The sequence below is a fragment of the Styela clava genome, chromosome 3 (genome assembly GCF_964204865.1).
Source record: "Styela clava chromosome 3, kaStyClav1.hap1.2, whole genome shotgun sequence".
NCBI lineage: Eukaryota > Metazoa > Chordata > Ascidiacea > Stolidobranchia > Styelidae > Styela > Styela clava.
Window position 1 is genome coordinate 3,013,401 of NC_135252.1, and position 15,879 is coordinate 3,029,279.

Below are 15,879 nucleotides of genomic sequence, written 5' to 3' on the forward strand. Positions count from 1 at the left end.
TTGCGCCGCTGTTTGCGCAGGATACCGGTATTCCTAGACCTGTAAACCTATACTCATACTCTGCATAAGCTTTTGCTTTCATCCAATTAAGTGTTTTAGTCGGACCTCATAGCTTGAAAATGGGCCGTGCCAGACGGAAGTATGGCCGACCTGTTGAGAGCCAAAGACCTGCTTCAAGTGTCAAAACAGAATCTCTGGAATTGTCCAATTCAACATATGCTATTGGAAATCAAGGTTTTGTATCCATTTAATGACTATGTGTATTGAGTAGACTTTGCTTAACACTTTATTGGGGCTGTCATTATACAGTGATAGACTGTGTGGGTCAGTGGGTAGTCTACATGTAAGCTCAAAAGTTAAACACAAGTTACTCTCAGGCGTCTAGCAAAATAATTAATTTTATATGTTGTAAATGAGTGTTTGATGCAAAAGTATCTATATATAATGTTTTTTGTTTACACAGAATCAAACAGCAACATGATTATACTTGATTCAAGGAAAGAAAAGACTGGAAAACCTCAAGTTTCCCATCAACCGAAACCAAAGAAACTTAGCAAAAAAGAGAGAAAAAAATTGCGAAAAATAGTTGATCAAAAAGCAAAAAAAGCAAAGGTATTATTTGCTATTTCAAGCATAAAAATATGTATGTATGTCACGATTTTTTCAGCCTAGATAGGGTTAACTAATTCATTGACATCAATAGTTTTATGACATTGATATTAGTCGAGCAATGAATTATAATATTGCATATAAACAGCATAATGCTGCTCACCATGACTTTTTACTAGCTAGTACAGTAGTAATAGTCTATATAAATGCTTGTTTGCAAAGATTGGGATTGGGATTACACTCATAGAAAACTATTTCACTGTGACTATGCTGTTCTGAGAGCTTCAAATTTTAGCTTTGCTTCCAAATCCTTTGTTCGTTGCTTGGCTCATTGTAAAATTGGGTAGGCTTATCCAAAGATTATCCTAAGAGCAAAGGTGAATAAAACTTAAACGAAATTGCCTAACTGTGAATATCTATAACTACTGTAGTTTACTTGTTGAACTAAACTGTTTTTACATCCATTATCTCACAGAGAGCAGAATTACTAGAAGAATTATCAAAAGTTCAAGTAAACTCATCTGAACTTGCATTGATGTCCAGTGTTGCTCATCTTGGAACAAAAAATTCTCATCTTCAGTTGTCGAAACGTCCTCTGCCCGATGAGTTGCGAGAAGAAGTTGAAAAACTAAACAGCATTCGCGGATCAAAGCGACAGAAAAGAAATAGAGCAAAGAAAAAAGAGGTATGTTTAAGTTATTTTTCAAGTAGGCTATAGGACCAGGGTTGTCCAAAACGAATCGAATATTCGAATGTATTCGAATATCAAAGTATTCGAATACCTTTTCGGCTGATTTTCGAATAATTCCGAATAGTAGCCATTTTTCGCCGTAAACGTGGTGTTTCCTTTTAACGGGAATCTTCAAACGACTTTTTACGCTGTCTCACGTATTGTAATGACGATGAAATAGAATCGGCACTTTGATTGTTTATATTCTGTGCGACCGTACGTCGCATAGTGTTGCGACACATTTGCACGTTTGCGTGGGTGGACATTGCCGACATTCGTGTACGTGGCTTTTAATTTACAAATTCATTTCCATTTCGTCGAAAAATTGAGAAAGTATGTTTATTTTATTTCTATGTGGCCTGCTTATTATTCGCATGAGTCTTCCCAAGCATGATTTGTGTAACCTTATATTTGGGTCTTAGGGTCTGCCAATCATGATATTTAATCGCAGGCTGGTTATCGTTACTTTAAAGAGAAACACGGCCACCGAGATAAAGTGATTTGTGACCCTTTCGTTTTGCCGATTCAGCAGAACACGACAGGGATAGGAAAACACAGCTGTGAAATAACCTGTGGACGTACAGTGTAGTACTTATCACATTCCAAAATTATTTCAACATTCGGGTTAATAGGTTGTCTAAAATGATTGCCGCTCTACAACTTAAATTAACCGCTCATTTGTTAAAAATAGTTAATTCTGTGAGTATGATTCTACCAAACTAACATGATCTGGTTCTAAACATATATAATTATTAGAGCCTATCAGCATTACTGAACAACAGGGACACAATTTTTCTACCCGTCTTATTGGAGGCCTATATGGAAAAACCTCTTTTTTGAGTGCTAAAATTAGACATCGTCCTATTTGCCATGTGGACTTATTGGACTTCGTGAGTACGAAAATAAGAATCAAAAACTAATTATATTCGGCACAATATCACGGCAATCTGTGGACATAAATTGTGTGGCAAACTCGCGATTAATATTAATTTTTGATTCCTATTTTCGTATTTACAAAATACAACGGCGATCTGTGGACTTGGAATGTGTGGGTAAACTACCCGATAATAAATAGTTTTTGATTCCTATTTTCATATTTATGAAATAATGAAAGTATTATTACTCAAACATACAACGGCAATCTGCGGACTTAAAATGTGTGGTAAAGTTCCCGAATATAATTAATTTTTGATTCGTATTTTTGTACTCACGAAAAAATTGTCACAAGTCGGAAAAATACCTCATACTTTATCCCGCTTTTTGACAAATAATTTGGATAATTGTTGGTATTTAAAAGTATGGGCGTTTTACTAGGATGATTTTGTGTTGCGCAAATATTCAAATCCATCATCGATCCCACTATTGTCGTATTAATTTAATTCTGTTAACATGACTCATGGTATATAAAATATATACTGCAATAATCTGCAAATATGAAATGCCTGGTAATTTGGCTAGGTTGTAACTTGTAGATAGCAGTTATTCCATTGCTTATTGTATGGAAATTCCTACATACATTTAGATAAGCTTCAATTAGTGGATTTTATTTTCGAAGTATTCGAAATTTCATATTCGAAAAAAATAATTTCGAATGTATTCGAAATAGTGAACTATTCGATATTGGCCATCCCTGTATAGGACCCTTGCATTTAAAACAATGTCGAATTATTTTTTTGTAATCCCGTAGTACCAGGTTAGGGTTAGGTCATAATTTTATTCCGATTTTTCTCATTCAAATTCTATTCAGTTCGGGGACTGTTTGTGTTATCCAAGTGAAATAACCTCTGTTCATAGGCTTTCCCCCCTTAACACAACTTGATGTAAAGTAGGCAAACAAAATTAGTCCCGTCCATATTAGTACACATACTTCTGGAGCGCCTTTTTTGATTTTTTATATTGAAGATAATTATATTAGAGAGAATTATTAGACTCCAGTTTATGTAGTAGTCACCAACAAAGCAAGCGAGAAATAAGTCCCGCTCAGCTGCATTGGAGAAAATCAATGTAGGAGCCAGAAGCTAATTTTGGACTTTTTTAAAATATACTATCTGCATATCTGATTTATCTTTTTATATGGTCAGTAATAGGGGTAATAATCTGAGAGAACTAATAATAATAATAGGGGTAATATCCATGTGAATAAAAAGCGCTACATCACTCATAGCCACTGCTAAGATTATTAAATATGTTTTATACATTAGTTTTTATTTTAAAAAAGTCTTTTATTATTTTGATTTAGGATATTGAGTTGATAAAAGAAGACAGTACAGATACCAGTGATATATCTTTGACTTCTGAAGATGAAGAAAAAGAAGATGGAAAAAACTATGAATCGGATGGTGAATAGCATTAGTTTATCAAATGTTTGTCTAAGTTTCATTTTATTAAATATTATCAGTGTTGAAAACTCCATTCTTTCTCTTTCAGTTGAAGTTTTATTTTCTCAGTACATATATGTATAGAACCTGTAACTTTCGATATCTCTTTACTTCCATCAGTTCTACTATTTCACTGTAATGTGTGCTTAACTGCATCGCTAGTAAAAACGGGTATAAGCAAGTGTTTCTCAAATTTTTTAAATCGCGCCCCTTTTTAGAATTTGTAGTCTTGGGCCCCACCTAAAAATAACTAGCTAACAATAAGCTACAAATAACAGATAGTAAGGCGAAAATATGTTTTAATAAAAAACACTTTGAAATACATAGATGGAACGTAAAGATCCAAGTGAAAAAAATGTAAATATCCGAAATAAGGCAGACAAGATCAAGTCTAACAAATATTTTTATTCTTAATAAGCTTCACACCCTCTCAAGAAATTGGCCACGCCCACTGGTGGGGCGCACCCCATCAATTGAGAAACACTGGTATGAGCGTTACTGAAACGATTGATGCATTATTGCTTCAAAATTTTTTGTTTTACATTAATAAAATATGCTATTTATAGAAGTATCAAAGGTCGAAACTGAAACTGAACACATTGAATCTCAAGAAACAGAAAATATTCAAATGAAAGACAAACCTGATAAAGCCAACCTGAATACTGACTCCTTGCCTGTTTCTCAAACTATCGATACGGAAAATCCAACTACAGGCAAATTGAATGTTTCCAATACACCATCGCTGTCTGCTTTTCCTTCTGATTATGTGTCGTTAGATAGAGAAGCATCAGTGCAAGAATCGAGATTGAAATTACCAATACTAGCAGAAGAGCAATCTATCATGGAGGCAATTCGTCACAACCACACGGTGGTGTTATGTGGTGAAACTGGTTCAGGAAAAACCACACAAGTTCCACAGTTTTTATATGAAGCTGGATATGCAAAGTATTTTGATTTCTTAAAAATATTTACTGAATAATGGTATAATCCAATAAAATAATGTTCATTTTCGTATATTAGATTTGGTAGGAAAATTCACCGCAAAAATCAAAATACAATACAAAGTGTCAAACACAATTAGAAAATACATTGCTTTCAATTAGGAATTAAAATAACAAATGTTAATAACATACAGGAAGACATAACATCATAGATGATATTGCTAACTAATATGGGACCTTTGTTCACTGACTTTAATAAAATATGAATATTTCTGTTATCAAACAAATTTTATTAATATTATACCATTTTTTAACCTCAAACTTATTCAGCTGACCATGGTAAATGTAAATATTTTAACTTGTTAGTTATTGAATTTGTTTTGTTTCAAAGTCACATTTTGCCCATCAAAGGCTTTGCGCATGAAATATGGTACATGATATTTCAATTATTTTGTTTTTAAAGAATGTTTTTGTTTTCTGACTGACTAACTCAAAATTTTAAAGACTTCCCACACTTGAATATTTCATATTTGCTTTAAATCACTTAACGAGATTGTACGTTATTTACTTATCATGTGTGCACTTGTTTCTTCAGACATGGAATGATCGGAGTCACAGAACCTAGAAGAGTAGCTGCAATTAGCATGTCACGTCGTGTTGCAACAGAAATGAATTTATCCACCAACAATGTATCGTATCAAATCAGGTACAGTGGCATTTATTTTAAAAATCCTGTCTTTTGTCTATTTGTGTTTTATAAAAACTTGTTGAGTAAAAACAAGGATGCTTATATCAGAATAGTTGAATGTACTTGAACTGTGATTCTCAAATAATTTAATTTTGAATAATCTATAATCTGTATGAATCTAATTTCCATCAAAATAATTACGGTATGATGAAGATGAAGTAAGATGATTTATATGTAAAATTCTAACATTCCTAGAATCCTAGTTAGACTTTTTTTTTTTTTTTAAATTTAAATTCTATTTATGAGTTGAAAGGAATCCTATGAATCAGTCTGATAAAGCCATTCTGTTTTCATAAAAGTTTTTATTGAAAACAAGTTAAAATGTCCATGTGAGGTCTGAATAACTTTTTAGGGGTTTGGATAAGAGAATGAATAGAGTTCAAAATCTATTGTTATCAAAATCTATCTAATAATATTTTATCAAATTTCATAATTTTATAGATGATTTAGTTAGAATCATTGTATTACATTACATCGATCATTTTCATATATATATATATTATGAAAATGAACTATATTATGGAAACCCTCGTATTGTCACCATAGTCAATACTGTACATATATTTCTGAATCTGAACAAAAAACAGCCTATGATTTTGTTCTACTCTTGATATATTTCTGTATTGATTTCTAGATATGAAGGCAACGTCACTCCTTCCACTGAAATAAAATTTATGACAGACGGAGTTTTGCTACGAGAAGTCCAAGAAGATTTTTTGCTGTCTCGATATTCTTCCATCATCATTGATGAGGCCCATGAGCGGAGTGTTTATACCGATGTGCTCATTGGATTGCTTTCTCGTATTGTACCATTACGAAACAAGGTTTTTTTGTTATTTTGCATTCACCACATCTCACTTCTTTATTTTCATAGTTCTTATAACAAACACTACTCGAACATCGTCACATTTATCACCATTTTTTATTTAAGCCAAAGACATTTGAAATCATTTACGAAAAAGTCTCTACATAAAACATTATACCGGTACCTGATTTACAGTGCACATCTTGTGCTATCTCAAAAACCAGACCTCTGTCTATATCAGTGCTCTTCAACCTTTTTGTTATTGTGGAACCCCTGATGAAATTTTGTATTTTTATGGAACCCCAATTACCAAAATTAAAATAAAACACGAAACACTTGCAACACGAAATATTTGTAATTTAATTATTTCTACTTCAACAACGAAACAGAAAGAAGGCAACAAGTGTGAAACTTAATGACTAGGTTGTTCTTGCATTTCCTTTGCAATCGTCTTGAATTCGCATACTCATGTCTACACTCTTTATACAACTTCGTAACGACGCATCAACATGTGTAAGCAAGAAATGGTTCCCCCTAAATAAAATAAAAAACGCGGAACCCCTAAGAAACCCTATAAACTGACGGAACCCCACTGCATGTATTGCGGAATCCTAGGGTTCTGCGGAACCCCTGTTGAAGAGCACTGGTCTATATAATAGCCGACTATTCCTCTGTGCAGAAGGTAATTCAAAAGGGGATAATATATGGAGACAGTACACCCAATATGTCTGAGCTATCGACTTACAAATACGATATCTACTGTAATAGGATAAGATAAGATTTTCTAATTTATCCCAAAGGGAGAAAATAAAATAAAGAAACCCAATATAATAGATAAACGTTTAGTTTTACCAATTGCCAATGTAGATATTATATTGTGTGACATCTCATTTGAACTATTGAGTCTTTGTACACATTGTTTGAGTCTATTCACACAGATTTTTTGATTTTCATTTGGTTCTATTCTGTTTCAGAAAGGAAAACCTATGCGACTCATTATCATGTCAGCTACATTGAGAGTCGAAGATTTTACTCAAAATGTGAAATTGTTCAAAACACCTCCTCCAGTAATCAGAGTATGTGAAAAATTCTTTTCAAATAAAATCTTGATGCAAACAAAAAGAAAACATCCTTCATTTTATTTCATTCATATATAATGAAGTCAACTGTAATTCTTGTGTATTTTTTTTTTATATTAGCACTTTAGGTAAAATATAACTAACATCATGATAAATATAAATATTTATCTGAATTATTTGCAATTCTTGGGAGTACTGTTGATTTTAATTTGTATTGATTTTATCAATTTTTTTTAATGTTACTCAGGTTGAAACAAGACAATTCCCTGTTACTGTTCATTTCAACAAAAAAACTCCAGTTGAAGGACCGACTGGAGGAAGGCCATATATAAGAGAAGCTTTCAAAAAGGTACATTTTGAAAATATATCAGATTTCGTTTCTGTGAAATTTCAGATAAATAAAGCGGTCAGACAACATCTTTTGCTTTGCGCATGTTTTTATTACCAAGACTATCTCAATTTAACAATACTTTCAAAAATGGGTTAAATTCTAATTTTTGTGTTCGTGATTTCACGATTGAACCAATTTTAGCCCATGATTCATCTTCATTTTGAATACTTCATATTGGTTAAAGATAGAGGACAAAATCAAAAAAAAAATTTTCTGGATATTTTTACCAGCAAATTAGTTTTATCTCGCACCTTCGACGTTCATTTAGTCTATATACTATACATGGTTCTGCTACCCGTGGAACATTGAATTTCTATCTTAGATTTGCAAAGTACATCGTACTCTTCCTTCTGGTGGAATACTAGTTTTTGTCACTGGACAAAATGAGGTTCATTCGTTAAGTAAACTGCTCAGAACAACGTTTCCATCTGGAAAACCTAATGGATCAATAAGTAAAGTTATCAACGAACCAAAGAAAGAATCTGATGATACAAAAAATAAAGATGAGGAAGAAGTTGCAATCGATGGTTAGTTTATACTTCAAAATTTACTATGAGTATTGCAGGAATATATAAAGTTCAGTAATCTTATGCAGGGCTGTCTTGATATGGGAATAATTGTTATCCAGGGGTCTACTCAGTTTTACATGTTTTTCTGTTAGCTCTTTACCCCTTTCCGTGCGGTGGGCACGTATACGTACCAACAACAAAAGTCGCTAGATTGCGGCGGGTACGTTGATGTACTCCACTGTTTTATTTAGCAATCGGTCGCCAACTGTTGGTCTAGTTTTTCCGGGTTTTAGTTTATTGATAAGAAGTCTTCTTCGAGATTAACATAAGCGACGGTAAATCTCGCTTCGTTTACGACGGGAATTTTATTTGCAGCGGAACGAGGGAGTGTTTTTGGAATTTATGCAAATTTCTGTGTTTTTTGGGTGGTAAAGAAGACATAATATCCCTTCCATCTACCAAAGTATTTTAAGTTAGATCACGAAATTGCTACAGCAATATTATGCTATTGTTTGCCAACCACGAAGCGGTATCAGTAAAGGATTTAGCGTATATTTCTTTTTTTTATCACGGTTTGAAGTTTCAACTCCAAGAAACAAAAATGCCTTTTTTGACGGTTTGTGACTCAGACCACCACTTCCAAAAAAACTTTTTTTTTTAATTGCCAATTGCAAGCTCTTTAAATAAGCTTTCCAACGAGCCGTCAGTGGGCAGCAGAGGATCATTAGTTTTTCGTTAGTCGATCGATTAGTTGTGGGGGTACAAATGCATAAAATCGGCATAGCAAATACGATTATTTAATAAAAAATAAAAATCGCATGGAAAGGGTTAATCTCACAGTTGGAGGCACTGAAATATATTTAACCTTCATATGAAACAAACTTCCTCTAAAGACCGGACCTCAATCATTCTGGAGTTTTGTATAAGGATCTTTAGCAAAAATAGTTGAGTACCCATATTCTAGTGCACTGATTGTCCAAAAATTAAAAAGAGTAAAATAGAGATTTTATTATTATGTCGTCCCATTTTATTTTACTTTTATTTTCTTATTCGCCATTTACATTCAGATTCTACAAGTATGGAAAAAGGCCTTCCGGAGGTTAATTTAGAAAAATATTCCAGTTTACCAGAAGAAAAAGTAGAAGAAACAGATGAACAAGAAGATAGAGATGCCCCTGCTGGATTCTCTGATGATGATGATCTTGAATCTGATGATGAAATCATGGTAATCATGATTGAAAAAGCGTATAATGAAAACGCTATAATGTTTGACATACGTAATTTAGAATATACTCGGTGTTTTATATCAGAGATTATTATTTCAGAGTTTATTTGGAATACACCCAAGTCATAAATTTTATTCTATGGCCAGTCTAAAGCAACAAAATTATATACCGATAAGTATATAAATGTTTTTAATATAATTGTATAGTTTTATATACTATGCCCCTTTGAAAAGTATGCCCATTCAAATATATCACAAACGCATCAACATCTTTCATAAACTAAATATTGCAGGACAATCCAGATTTTTTGAAAGAAGTTGCCCAAAGTCTGCCACTACATGTTCTACCTCTATATTCTCTTCTTGCTACATCAAAGCAGCAAAATGTTTTTAAGCCTCCTCCAGAAAACTCAAGGTAGACTTTTCTTCGCTTCCGCTTACTTCTATAGGCCTGTCATTGTTGATAAATGATAAAACATAGGAAATTTGATCATAAATCTTTGCAGTATTATCATAAGCAGCTGTCTAATGACATAACAACAACAGACTCTTGTAGTAGAAATGATTTTTTCCTATGTTTTCATTGTTTCCAATCACTATTAAATAAAATATATTGTAACAAATTCTATCTTTAAAACTATTGTCTCGAAAGTGGGCACATTGAACCCCAACCTCTCATTCAGTTACTAAGATTTTGAAAAACTAATCTATTCCTGATGTGGACTAATAATACCTGGACGATAGGTCCTCACTGAGATATATATAAGAGTCCAATTCTATCCTAAATCTATTACTAGCAAGCAATCTGAATAGGATTTCATGATTTTCTTCTGGTAGCACTTCGTCCTGTTTTACAGATTATGCGTGGTGGCCACCAATGTTGCAGAGACATCATTAACTATTCCAGGAATTAAGTATGTTATTGACACTGGGAAAGTCAAGAAGAGAGTTTATGATAAGGTACATATAATAATTTGTCAAGGATGTTTTGCTTGTGACATTTAATTCATGTTAGATTGGACATATTGTGTATGTGATACCAATTATAGACGTGTATAATGAGTGATGCATCATATAAATTTTGGTCTTTTAAAGTTTACATGCATGATGGCTTCGTGGCTAATTATGTCCACTTTCTGAATATTGACTAAACAGAAGGTGTTATACATCTCATTGAAAAAAACATGAAGCGCCATAGATCACTTTTCTGTATCTCTATACTTTGCAGGTTACTGGGATTTCTTCTTTTCAAATTACTTGGGTTTCCAAAGCGTCAGCTGATCAGAGAGCAGGACGAGCAGGAAGAGTTGGACCTGGACATGCTTACAGACTTTATTCTTCAGCTGTATTTCAAGATTTCATCAATTTTTCTGCACCTGAGATATCATCAAAACCAGTGCCAGGTCTTGTTCTTCAGGTTGGTGTTACAGTTAACTTGTATGATGAATTACAGTTGCCATTATTGAGATATTTTGATTTCGTGATTAAATGGAAATTACAGAGTGTTAACATTTTTAACATAATTATGTGTCAGCGGAACGTGTTGGATGATTATGTGTGATAGGATTGCTGGACTCCTTGCCACAGTAGGATGGTTCATGTAACCACTGTACGATTACATCTTCCTCTACCTAGGCCCATGCATGTGAAACAAATACCTGTTCAACTATTTCAATACCCATATAAGTATCCGGTCGAGAGGCTGTGGTTAAATGTACTTATTGGCTTTCTTCTCCTGCGGGATAAATATGAAAATTGTATCCTAAACACATGAAATGTTGTCTTGCTTTAAATAGTTTATTAAAAAAATTATATCTGTCCAGAACTACTGTGCTTGACCGACCAGTAAACAATTCACCAAGTGTGGTACCAGATCATGGTCTGTCAGTGAATCTAAGTTTAGGACGAAAATTTAAAATATAGAGTTTGGCGAAAATAATTGGTACATGTACATATGCCAAAACGAACTAGAAATCCAGAACTCGTTTCTCTTTCTTAGTTATAAATGGTTATGTGTAACAGCTTTGCATTTTTATAATCAAGTTTGTATATATGCTAAATGAAAATTGTTTCCTGATCATTCAGATGAAACAGATGAACATTGAAAGAGTTGTAAACTTTCCATTCCCAACTCCTCCTGGTATTGAATCACTGAAATCTGCTGAAGATTTACTCATATCACTGGGTGCTGTGGAAAAACCAAAGCCCACTAATATTAGAGACAAGAAACAAGGTCAGTGTGATAAATTTAACCTTGGTTGGTCAAGTTGTCTTTGTTTATTGAAAACACTTTCTTCAATTTTGCAATTTGAACCAGTGGATTTGGTAAGGAAGAAAACTACGAGTGCCCAGCTGTGACTATACGGGTAACTAGTAGCTCTGAGCACTTTCGAATCTCTAGATATAGATATATTCTCAGAGCCTTTGTTAGTCCTGACTTGGGTACTTCCCTAGTATGTGTACCAGGTTAGGGTCAGGCCATTTTTAAATTCCAATTTTTCTTATTTTAGTTCTATTGCGAGTTTGGGGACTGTCTGTGTTAGCCAATAGTATATATCCCCTGCCCATGGGTTTCAGTCCCTTTATACAACTTGAGGTAAAGTAGGCAACAAAATTAGTTACCTCCATATTTGTACATACACTTCTGCAGTGCCCTGATTTGTGCTATTTCCCTGTCACCAGCAGACAGTGCCATACCTTAAGTATCAAATATTATTCTGTAACACAGTAACTATGTGCAAGCAAGTGGGTGCTTGATATGGACTTATTTGCAGCCCACAAAAATAATTTTTTGAAATGTTAAAAAGTGTTTAGACAACCATTTGATGGTGTTAAATGATGTCTTTGTGCACATTTTTTTGGTTCAGAATGGGTATGAAAGTCGAGAATAATACAATTTTAGGAATTTTTTAATATATGAAATTCTAATCAAAATTTATTCTTATTTCTGTCCTTTAAAAGTTTGCTGATTTAATAATATGATAATTGTTACAATGTCTTACAGCCAGATTTGGAGGACCAATCACATCACTCGGGAAGTCAATGGCTATGTTTCCTGTTCACCCGAGATTTGGTAAAATGTTGGCAACTGCATCTGCTAAAGACCACAAAGAATTGCTGCCTTTTGTGATAACTCTCGTTGCAGCTTTGACTGTCAGGGTTAGTGTGAGAATTATTATGGACTTAAAAAATTTGAATCATTGGCTGTTCTGAATACATTTTGGAGTAATATTTTCGAATAGGAAATATTCAAAATTTGTCTGTTCCACTGAGAAATTCACTCAAAAAATTTTAATTTCATAGAAATTAAAATTTGGTTGTGCAGAATGTTCAAGATAAAGATTGTTTTAATTAGTTTCCGCTATTATATAGTATCAGAATGTACCGTAACTTATTTTTTGCCTGTCTATTATATATATTATATCTTTGAAAGACAGATATTCAAATAAAATTATTGTAAATTCTTCCGAACGTTAAGAAATCCTTTATATTCAATTTCGAACGTATTTAAATTTTTGATTAGTTTTGAACTTCTCCACCTTCATGTATTAGATTGGTCATGAATTTTCTTGTTTAGAAGGTATTAGCTTAATTATTATCACGAACAGTTTTCATGTCAACACAAAATCATTTTCAAGAATGACTATTGACAAAGATAAATTCAAAAAACTGAGAATGCTTTTTTTAATTTAGCATTAACTAGGTCATATTCAGGAATTTTACTCAATAGGAGTTTTTGACATGCTTGATGCATTGAGTGCAGTTCATTCCTTTTTAAAGAATATTGACCATGAAACTAGATTTGAACAATTATTTATTATTTTTTCTCAGGAGATATTTGCAGAATCTCATGAACCTCCTACATCTCAGGAAGAGGTAGGATTACCATATAACTGTTAATGTTAAATCCAAGATAGTAGTCCATAAGTCAACATATCTTACCAATATAGCTTACCCTAAATGTGACAAATTTGGAAGGATTTGTAACTGGGGAAGATCCTCACTCGTTTAAAATTTATTAGCTATAGAACATGTGTTCAGTCAATGGAGTAGCATCACTAACTACTGCCTGTGAAGAACCTCATTGACAGAGATTAAAATGCATGAAGAATACTATATTACACTTGCTTGCAGCTTATCCATCATCTTGTTATTTTTCATCTCAATACATTTCATTCCTTGTTTATAGAAAGAAAAACTGAGACAGGCAGCTGTTCGTCTTACACATTTGAAATCTGTTTGGAGTGGAGGAACGAATCAAAGTGCCAGAGCTTTCGGTGATTTGATGGTTCTGCTTAGTGCAGTTGGTTCCGCAGAATACACTGGTCTCACTCCTCAACTGTGTAACCAAAATTGTTTGAGGTAGGGTTGGTACTGATTTACATTAAACAGCTTTTTGTCTTGCAACAGATACAACTTAGTGTTGGAAACAGCAAACCTGTTGTTCATATTAGGTGCAGGAACTTGAATGATGGAGTCAAGTTATTTTGACACCCACAGCTACCATTTACGAATTTTTCTTCCTTAATTTCATTTGCCATTGGTTTAAAAAGTAAATCATACCATGGCTTGACTGCTTGCATTGTCCTTTTCAATGCTGAATATATAATTTTATTTCACATTTAGGTACAAAGCTTTGTTGGAAATTCGAAAGCTTCGGGCACAACTTACGAATGTCATAAATTCAGTTGATACTGATTCCCAACTATTTCTCAATTCAAAAATGGAACCACCAGATGACTTGCAGGTAGTGATTATCAATGTTATATTAACTACTAGTGCTAATAAAATAATTTAAGCATAAATCTACACCACTTCAATATATGTTTAAATAAAGAATACGTTTTTATATTATGTTGGAGACGATAAAACTGACAAAATTTTTTTAACTACCGTAGTTATTTAACTAACTAAATCGTTGATAAGACATTTGGAATTTAAACATATTGCAGTACTAGTTGACAGTTACTTATGAGTATGGTCGTTCCATCTCAGTCACTGAAACTATCATCTTCGAGTATTGATTTTTAACAGGTGAAAATCATCAGTCTTGTAACTAAAAATATAATTTATTTATTATAAGTAATTTATTTGTTTTCGAGATTAAACTGTTGCGACAAATTGTTTTGTCTGCAATGGGAGATCATGTAGCAAAGAAAATTCCAGAAAGTCAAATTAAAAGTAATAAAGATCCTAAAGAAGTGAGGAGATTGACTGGAGCATATAGTTGGTAAGAATGATAACGTTTTTCTGTGTATTATTTTTTTTAACTATTACCTAGGTCACGGCTTCTTTATCCCTAACATGTGTGTTAACTGTTGTGAGAATGCCGAATTCTTAAACTTGGTTACAAATACACTGCTACTAAAGACATTTTGGGAAGGGCAGCTAGAATAGTCACTCAACCTTCAGATTTAACTGAGTCGCTGTAAATATTTGTGCATCACTGCAATTTACCAATGCAGTATAATTTGATTTCTGTATTGCATTGCCACTTCTACTCCTTTTATTTACATATGAGAGCAATGTTACTTCTCAGCCATTCTAAAATATGGGTGCGAGAATCGGGGTTCGAAAGGTAAAAAAGTTCAAGTTAAAAAGTTATAAACTCACACACCGATTAGCAGGTTTGCTAGCATTTCCGTCGTATGTTAAGTTTACAAAGTTTTAGGATGAAGTTGCATTGCATCCCAATGAATTAAGTGGATATGCATTCATTTTTTTCGTTATACTGTGGTACATTAGTCAGGAATACGTATTTTATGCTTCATGGAAATAATGATGTTCAGAAATCAGAACTATATACCAGCTTTGGTTCATGGCCAGATGAGAAAATAATAGTCTACCATTTTAGACATACGGATAATTATTTCTTCTAGTTTGAAAATATTTATTTGCTGTAGTATTTCACATGTTTGTCGTCTTCAAGTGAAGGCCTTGAGTTAAGTGAGGATTTAAGGCATGCATTCTAATTTTCTATTTGTTTTGTTTAGTCTGTTAACAACAGAACCAGTATTCATTCATCCAACATCAGTGATGTCACAATCTTCCAAACTACCCGAATATGTTGTTTATCAAGAAATTATTGAAACAAACAAATGTTACATGAAAGGTAATTCAAATGCATTATTAATTTTTGTTTGATAAACATCAATCCACCCAGCTCTAACATTGATCTAAGTCCGGTGTGCCGTAAAATATTGTCAGGGGTGCCGTGGGAAATTCTCCAATTTGTCTATGCAGTGGGCGAAACACATCAAATTGTAACAAAAAATAATAAGGTTGTGCAAAAGTAAGAAACATGTGATAATAATAAGAGCGTAAAGCAAAACGGGGAAGGGCCAGCAAAACCGAAGCGAGTGGTCAACATTGCTTTTGAAGACCACGTATTGCCCGTGCCTTCGCGCATCTTTTACAATAATATGGGGTGTTCTGAAGGCGCTCGGGTGTACATTATTGTAAGA

The 15,879-nt window shown here is 33.3% G+C and overlaps 1 protein-coding gene across 2 annotated transcripts in view; it reads left to right on the forward strand.

The window, feature by feature from the left end:
• Nucleotides 1-15,879, forward strand: part of LOC120342741 (putative ATP-dependent RNA helicase DHX37) — an 18,849-nt gene continuing 2,970 nt past the window's right edge. The window contains exons 1-21 of one of the 2 annotated variants that reach the window (XM_078110682.1): nt 1-234; nt 464-612; nt 1,085-1,294; nt 3,579-3,678; nt 4,284-4,662; nt 5,254-5,364; nt 6,041-6,230; nt 7,186-7,287; nt 7,538-7,639; nt 8,004-8,208; nt 9,258-9,415; nt 9,709-9,830; nt 10,273-10,375; nt 10,644-10,832; nt 11,501-11,648; nt 12,420-12,574; nt 13,247-13,291; nt 13,605-13,777; nt 14,042-14,162; nt 14,518-14,645; nt 15,409-15,527. In XM_078110682.1, the coding sequence (XP_077966808.1) occupies nt 120-234; nt 464-612; nt 1,085-1,294; nt 3,579-3,678; nt 4,284-4,662; nt 5,254-5,364; nt 6,041-6,230; nt 7,186-7,287; nt 7,538-7,639; nt 8,004-8,208; nt 9,258-9,415; nt 9,709-9,830; nt 10,273-10,375; nt 10,644-10,832; nt 11,501-11,648; nt 12,420-12,574; nt 13,247-13,291; nt 13,605-13,777; nt 14,042-14,162; nt 14,518-14,645; nt 15,409-15,527 (3,124 nt within the window). In that variant the 5' untranslated portion in view covers nt 1-119. The remainder of the gene's footprint in view (nt 235-463; nt 613-1,084; nt 1,295-3,578; nt 3,679-4,283; nt 4,663-5,253; nt 5,365-6,040; nt 6,231-7,185; nt 7,288-7,537; nt 7,640-8,003; nt 8,209-9,257; nt 9,416-9,708; nt 9,831-10,272; nt 10,376-10,643; nt 10,833-11,500; nt 11,649-12,419; nt 12,575-13,246; nt 13,292-13,604; nt 13,778-14,041; nt 14,163-14,517; nt 14,646-15,408; nt 15,528-15,879) is intronic. The other variant, XM_078110683.1, reaches the window with a different exon arrangement.